The 8,358-nt window shown below is 41.6% G+C and overlaps 1 protein-coding gene and 1 non-coding gene across 4 annotated transcripts in view; both read right to left on the bottom strand.

Moving 5' to 3' along the window:
• The window catches only part of LOC122561934, a 20,056-nt gene extending 12,166 nt beyond the window's left edge, over positions 1 to 7,890 (bottom strand). For 2 of the 3 annotated variants that reach the window (XM_043714250.1, XM_043714252.1), the window contains exons 1-2: positions 7,635 to 7,890; positions 3,324 to 3,965 (exon numbers count right to left, since the gene is read on the bottom strand). In XM_043714250.1, coding sequence (XP_043570185.1) covers positions 3,324 to 3,965; positions 7,635 to 7,728 — 736 coding nt within the window. In that variant the 5' untranslated portion in view covers positions 7,729 to 7,890. Of the gene's footprint in view, positions 1 to 3,323; positions 3,966 to 6,163; positions 6,254 to 7,634 lie in introns of those variants that run through there. The other variant, XM_043714251.1, reaches the window with a different exon arrangement.
• On the bottom strand, positions 7,184 to 7,256 carry trnar-ccg. The gene has a single exon. It is a non-coding gene; the product is annotated as a tRNA-Arg (tRNA).
• Positions 7,891 to 8,358: the final 468 nt, after the last annotated feature.

Below are 8,358 nucleotides of genomic sequence, written 5' to 3'. Positions count from 1 at the left end.
ATCGCATTTCCAACGCCCCTCCCCCAAGTCCCTCCTCCCTACCTTTTATCTTAGCCTTCTGGGCACACTTTCCTCATTCCTGAAGAAGGGTTCCTTGGATGCTGCCTGACCTGCTGCGCTTTTCCAGCAACACATTTTCAGCTCCCAACTCCTGTACTCAATTTTCTAACCAATGAAGGCAAATGTGCCAAATGCCTTCTTCACCACCCTGTCCTCCTGTGATTCCACTTTCAAGGAACTATGTACTTGCACCCCAAGTGGCTCAGTGGTTAGCACTGCAGCCTCACAGCACAAGGGTCCCAGGTTTGATTCCAGCCACTGTCTGTGTGGAGTTTGCACATTCTACCCGTGTCTGCGTGGGTTTCCTCTTGGTGCTCCGGTTTCCTCCCACAGTCCAAAGATGTGCAGGTCAGGTGAATTGGCTGTGCTAAATTGCCCATAGTGTTAGGTGCATTAGTCAAAGGGAAATGGGTCTGGGTGGGTTACTCTTCGGAGGGTCGGTGTGGTCTGGTTGGGCTGAAGGGCCTGTTTCCACATTGTAGGGAGTCTAAAAGATATCTTTGTTCAATTAAGTGCTTTTACAATTACTATTATTCTTAAAGTAAACAGAGGAGCCGATTTATGCACAGCACAGTCTCACAAATGGCCAAGATAAATCACCAATTTTAAAGAAGAATGAATGATGCCCAGGACATTGGGAGAATTCCCTGCAAATAAATGAAGGTTCAATGGCTCAATTTTAACTCCCATGTTTAAATGTGGTCTGGCTAATAGTGGTGAAATTCCTGATGAAGGGCTTTTGCCCGAAATGTTGATTTTCCTGCTCCTCGGATGCTGCCTCCTGCTGTGCTTTTCCAGCACCACTGTAATCTTGACTCTGGCTAATACTGCCCTATCTGGAAACAGCAATGGACAGGCTCACTCAATTTTAACAGCCAGGTTTCAAAATACTCAGTACCCAGATATTTAGGAAGCAGCTGCCTGACCATAAATATCAGCAGGAGGCAATGATTTCCAACTTTAGTTAGAAACTTTAATTCTGGGAGGGAAATATTGGTCAGGCCATGGGAAGTTTGGTTAGATAGGGCGGATGGGAGATGGAGGCGGGGGGGTGGGGAGGGGACATTGGGGTGGGGGGGGTGGTGAAAGAATCCCAAGTTTTGGAATCATGGTTTCCTGTGGGGGTGTAAGAAACATTTCCTGTTATAAACAGCCCAGAAATAATACCATGTTGAAAAAAATCACTGTGTCTTACCTCTGGCTCGTTTTTGCAGCAGGATTGACATATTGGGAAAGAACTGCTCCCTCAGTGATGTCTTTTTAAATAGTAAATTGGCTCTGACCCCTCTATCTGGATATTTGGAGAACACTGGTGACTTGCAGGCATTTGTTGCTTGCAATTTAAAATTGTTCCTGACTAGTTTGAGAGACTCCCCTCTACTTTTCAAGGAGATGGTTTTAAGGAGCAACAGTGACAAACATTCCATCACGATGCAAAGAACTGCTATTCTTACACTTCAAAATTTGCATATTGAACAAAGAACAAAGAAAATTACAGCACATGAACACGCTCTTCGGCCCTCCAAGCCTGCACTGATCCAGATCCTCTATCTAAACCTGTCACCTATTTTCTAAGGATCTGTATCCCTCTGTTCCCTGCTCATTCATGTATCTGTCTAGATACATCTTAAATGGCACTATTGTGCCCACCCCTACCACCTCTGCTGGCAACGCATTCCAGGCACCCACCACCTTCTGCTTAAACAAACAGCCAAACATTGCCCAAGCACCCTGTAAATGTTAGCATTCCAAAACAGCCATATATCACTTTAACTACAGGGTTAACATTTCAAGTCTAGTGACTCTTTATCAGAGTCAATGGACTCGAAATGTTAACTTTGCTTTGTCACCATAGATATTGCTAGACCTGCTGAGTTTCACTCGCGGTTTCTGGTGCAGTTTCAGATCTCCAGCATCCAAAGTTCTTTGTTTTATTCTGTGCCGCTTTAACTCCTTGTTTTTCCCTTTTAACTTATTGATCAATCTGTGTCAAAAGCATCACCTGAGCAAGCGGTCAATCCATGTGTAGAAGTGTATAATTCTCCACAGGGATCGAATAGCAAAGAGTGTGTGTCATTTATTTTATATTCCACAATTAGCAGCTCAAAACTGGCAGTTGCAGAAACTATTTTATTTTAACTACAAGGACAATTCTGCTATGAGATGCATCTATTCCAGCATCCTTATCTGGGCGTTAGGGACTTAATAAAGTTTTGAACACTTATATGGGGTGAGGTACTTTCTGCCATTGGGCATCCCAGGGTGATCTTGGGCTATATTCTAATAATTTCTCAAAACATACGTGCTGCAAGCAGTGACCTCTGCTGAAACTCTGACCCACTTTCCCTCCCACAGCTCAAATTTCTCCAATGAAAATTGAACATTGAAATTTGGCAGACTCTGATTGATCCTCAATTTGGGCTGTTAACTGTGATGGAATTCTCCCCTTGGATTGATGACTGCAGTTCTAACAACACTCATGAAGTTTGTTATCATCCAGGACAAAGCAGCCTGCTTGATTGGCACCACATCCACAAATATTCACTCCACCCACCCCACCACTGATGTTCAGTAGCAGCAACATATACTATCTCCAAGATGCGCTGCAGAAATTCTCAAAGTTTCTTAAACAGCACCTTCCAGACCCATGGCTACTGCTATCTAGAAGGCAACAGCAGTAGATGCACGGCAAACCACCACCTGCAAGTTTCTCCCAAGTTGCACATCATCTTGATTTGGAAATATATCACTGGTATTGCTGAGTCAAAATCCTGTAACTCCCTCTCTAATGACTAGGGCATCTACATACAGCAAATGGACTGCAATGATTTAAGAAGGCAACACCCACCCAGTCAGCAACACCCACCCCTTGAATGAAGAAATAAACACTCAGCCTAGATATCATTAGGGGTCTACAAATGGGTGCAAAGACGCTGGGTTAGGAACTGAAGCTTTATCAAATTGGCCCTTTGGCCTCATAGTGGGTGCTGTCAAATTTGAGTTTTGCTGGACAATGGGATTAGAATAGTCGATGGTTATTTAGATGATGTGAACAGAATTGGCCAAAGGGCCTTTTTTTTGTAGTAAATCTGGATGACACTATAACAGAATCACGTAAGGAGATATTAGGCATATGACAAAAATCTAGACTAAAGAGGTAGGTTTTAAGGAGAGGGGAGAAGTGAAAAATTTAGGAAAGGAAATTTCAGAATAACAGTAAATGTATCAGCAATATCAGCATCAGGTAACAGCATACTAATTACCTTCTCTGAGTATGTTGAAGTGATAGAGCAAACTTGAAGGACGTCGATGGATTGCAGATGATGAATTGCTTCCATTTATGAATGTTTCACTTGTTCTGTACCGTATAGTTTTTCTGGATCTGTTCTCCTCAAGGTCTAGATTGTAAGATGTAGCTCTTTCTCCCTGTTTTATTACATGATGATGGAGCTGTGTGCCCTGATGATAATTGTGGATCGGATACACGGAAAAACTTGACTGCATGCTTTTGGCCAGAAGGTTATAGTAGATCGGTGACCTATTCAAGTTGGATTTATCTGGATATAGGCCTCGCAAGTAGTTTGATTGCCAATTTCCCTGTCTCTCAGGATGTTCTTTTGCAGTTGCCTTGTACTTCTGCCTGTCTGTGCTTTCATTCCTTTTGTGGTTTTTTTCAAAAAATACCATGGGACTGAGTTCACCCTCTGCATGTGAGATTTCATTTTTGATCTTGTATTGTTGGTAAGATGTCTCTTCTCTCTCAAAAAAGGCATCAAGAACAGGTAGACTGGACTCCAGGTGACTCTGATTTTTGTGAGGCAATTTTGTCAGATTTACTGAAGGGTCAAGAAGCCCTGAGGAGGAAGATCTTCGATCTGTTGTTATTCCAAATTGCGGTGTGAGTTCTATATACAGAAGACAGGGTAAATGATACCAGAGCTACAATGCTTTTTCCACCAGTCACACTTTCAGAGAACTTTGAAATACTTTTATGAATAATTGCTTTATTGTACAATATTGTTGAAAAAAGACACAATTTGTCAAAGTTTTTCATCTTTTACTCATACTGAAAAATTTCAGCAAAATTAGAGTTTTTTCAGCAAAATGTGTCTTTTTTCAGCAATACAAATACAGAAGTCATGGAGTCACAAAAGTCAGCAACACAAAAGAAACCCCTTGGCCCATCAAATCTGCAAAGGTCGCTTAGTCTCGCTAAGACTATGCAAAGTACTGGTCAAACTGGTGTACTGTGAATAGTTTTGGACCCCTTATTTAAGGACTGGCATTAGAGGCAGTTCAGAGAAAGTTCATGAGGCTGATATGAAGGCTCTGTCTTATGAGGAGAGGTTGAGTAGATTAAGCCTGTAATCATTGGAGTTTAGAAAAATGAAAAATTATTTTCTTGAAACATACAAGATTCTCAGGGGACTTAACAGGATAGATGCAGAAGGGTTGTTTACCCTTGTGGGAGTGTCTAAAACCAGAGGCCATAATCTCAGAATAAGGAATCACACATTTAAGATGGAGATGAGGCGAAATTTCTTCTCTCAGAGGGTCTTGGAATTCTTTACCATGGAGGGCTGTTCAGGCTGAGTCATTAAATGTATTCAGGACTGAGATAGAGATTTTAAATTAGAAATGAAATTAATGGCTATGAGGAAAAGGCAGGAATGTGGAGTTGAGGATTATCAGAACAGCCATGGTCTCATTGATTGGTGGCTCAGATTTGATGGGCTGCATGGCTTGCTTCTACTCCTGTGTTTTGTGGTCTACTTTTATTTACAGCTAATTTACTGAACTTCTATCACTCTTCATCACCCCTAAACCCTCCGGTATTTCTCCTTCTGCCCATCACGTCTTCTTGTTCAGTCCTCACTTTCTTCCCCACACTCCATATTGTACAATACAGAAGGATCAAATTTTTATCCTCAGGCACGGAGGGAAGGCCAGTTAGCCCACAGCTTTTTATCCTCAGGCACGGAGGGAAGGCCAGTTAGCCCACAGCAGACTGGTTGTTTGAATAAAACTACATAATTAAACCCAATCCCACGTCATTCCCAACCAGTTTTATTTTCAATTGTTATTTTTTTTAAAAATCTCTCACCTTGGAAATTATCTATGAATCTGTTCCCAACTCCTTTTCAGGCAGCCCCCCAGCGAGAACAACTCAAAAACTAATTATTCTAATTTCCCCTCTGAAGTTCTTTTAACCCTAAGGCTGTATCTTTCAGTTACTTTGAGCTAGTGTAAATAATTTCTTCCAATGTACTCTCTCAAAACCCTTTGGAACCATGTAGTTCGAAAATTACTTTAAACTTTCGTAGTTTAAGGATCCGAGGCAGTTAGTCTTTTTTTACCCAATCATCTCAGTATCTCCATGACCATGAATATTGATATTGACAAATTAAAATTCATCTCTTTCTGTTGAGTTTTGCTTTCACATTTAGCCCAAAATTTACCTATCAACTTGATGACAATGTTCCTGTACTCTTACAAATGGCACCTAATTCTTTAAGACCTTGCTGATGCTAGTCCATGGTTTCACATACAACTCATTTCACCAATAGCTGTCAGCCTGGGCTATGTTACGAGCATTTACACTTTGTCTTCTCACAAATGAATTCCGGACACATTGCAACTGTTGCAAAATTGTTTGCACTTCTTTCATCTCGGGAAACTTGAATCCATTTGCAATAGTTGAGATCAACGAACACAATACTGTACCGAACAAGCTTGACCTTAAAGCTGAATACCTCGCTGGCGATTTCCGTCTTTCACTTTTAGAAAACCACCAGCATCATGGTAAATAAGTTCTAATTGTCAAATTCGTTGTTGGTATAACCAGGGTACATTGACAAAGGAACAGGGACCAGTCAAATAGTTACTTTCTTCATGATTTCTGAGACATATTTTGATTCAAGTTAAACTCTTGGAAGATGATACAGTTGCACAGATTATATATACAGCTAAATTTATCCAAGATTTATTTTCCTTTCTTCACCTTTTTGGATTTAATATAAAATATTATAATGCTACATACGACCATTTAAAATACAGCGCAGCGTTTACTTTTTTTTGGAAAATTGGATAAAATGCCTCTCACCTTCAGTTTTTGCAAATACGACGATCGAAAAGATATGTATAAATACCAGTCTATTCATACTGAAGCAGGAACGAAAACCAAATAATTGAAGAGGAGAGAGAATTGAGCAGGAGAGAGAGAATGCCCTTTGTTTTATACCTTGCTTGGATTATGCTAATAAGGGGGCAGCAACCTAGGACAACACTACATCAACTGATTACATTTCATCATTTTCCATTTAAAAACTAATTTGTTGAGACCTGATTTTTTTTTTGTCTTTGAATAATGAAACCATGTCCCTAGATTTTTAATGAGGAAGATTTTTCCAGTAGCTTTTAGTACTCGAAAAGTATCTTAATTGACCCATATATTCATCAAGTGCTGTATGAAAAGTAACTCTTACAAAAATTTTGTTGCCTTCAGTAATCACCGTGTTAAAAATATACCTCAATTGAATTGCTGTATTTTCCCAAGTTTGAGGCTTTTACGTTTGTTTCCACTGAAACACCACATCACTTGCAAAAACGATAACCAAAAATCATAAAGTTTATTTATTAAGTGTACTTTTGTGCCAATTTTTATTTTGCATTTGCGAATTAGAAAGAAGCTCCCTTCTTGTACATAGTTGCCAGGCGGCAATGATTAGCAATAAAATACACTGTGGGCATCATTGAATTGTATCCGGTTGTGTACTTAATGCCTTTGATTTTCAGAATGAGTGCATCTATTCTGAATGATTATTTCGTGCGTTTTTTTTTGCTGAAACTAAAGACAGGCACTTGCTGCGGGATCTGACTGAGCTGCTGCTCCTCGCTATCACCCTCTGCTGGCATTTAGTTCGAAGCGCATCGAGGGATCGTCCCCGCAATAGAGCGGTCTCCCGGTTGAAGTACAGCTTTTCTGGCTGGGTTTTGAGGTTTTGCAAACCCAGGACAGCGTCTTTGGTGGAGTATTGGCGTGAGCCACATGCTGGACTTAAGTAACCAGGTCAAGCAGCTCCAAACTGACGCGGGACAGCGAGACAAAAAAAAGCTTCTAACACGACCCAGATGGGACTCGAACCCACAATCCCCAGCTCCGGAGGCTGATGCCTTATCCATTAGGCCACTGGGTCATCACAGCAAAGAGCGGCCGATAGTGTGACATATACACGTGGCATAACTTAACATCGATAATTTCATGTGTAAAATTAAACTTGATCATGGGGGTGACAGAGAATATTTATTGAGCAGCGCAGATATATTCAACTTGTTTACAGGACACACACAAACAGCTAATATGCTGACACTGTACATCCCGAGTAAATGCAATTTACAGAGCTTATAGGACAGAAGATACACAAAATAGGGATAGACAGCATATAGGATCATGCAATGTTTGGGATTAGAATAGTTAGGCGATTGTTTTAGACTTGCATATATTGTGATGTAGATCTCCAAGACTATGATGAAGAAGGCCATCAAATCATTGCATCCATGCTGTCTGCACTTACCTAGTCCCACTTCACCACCTTTAACTGGCAGCCTTGCACAGTTTCCAATGTATCCAATGCTCTTTGAATTACTCAATATGCGTTCACAACACATTCAGGCAGTATATTGCAGGTCTTAACCATTTGCTGTGTGAAAACATTTTTCCTCTTGTCATTTTATTTTGCTAGCCATCTTAAATTGGCAGTGAATGAGTGGCCTCATCAGCAGGAGGGACGAATCAGCATACGGAGAGGAGATGCAGCAGCTAATGGACTGCTGCAGAGACAACAACCTGTCTCTAAATGTGGACAAGACAAAAGAGATGGTTGTTGACTTCAACAGGGCACAGAGTGACCACTTTCTGTTGGACAGCGACAGCTCCCCAGTGACGAGCACCAGATTTCTTGGCATACACCTGGCAGAGAATCTCATCTGGATCCTCAACACCAGCTCCGCCTCCAACCTCATAGTCCCACAACCCCGCACCTCCCGCTTCTACCTCCTGCCCAAAATCCACAAACCTGACTGCCCCAGCCGACCCATTGTCTCTGCCTGCTCCTGCCCCACCGAACTCATCTCCGCCTACCTTGACACCGTCCTGTCCCCCTTAGTCCAAGAACTCCCCACCTACGTTCGGGACACCACCCATGCCCTTCACCTGCTCCATGATTTTCGCTTCCCCGGTCCCCAACGCCTTATTTTCACCATGGACATCCAGTCCCTGTACACCTCCATCCCCCATCA

This window comes from Chiloscyllium plagiosum, chromosome 24 (genome assembly GCF_004010195.1).
Source record: "Chiloscyllium plagiosum isolate BGI_BamShark_2017 chromosome 24, ASM401019v2, whole genome shotgun sequence".
NCBI classification, from domain to species: Eukaryota; Metazoa; Chordata; class Chondrichthyes; order Orectolobiformes; family Hemiscylliidae; genus Chiloscyllium; species Chiloscyllium plagiosum.
This window is presented reverse-complemented; position numbering and strand designations above follow the sequence as displayed.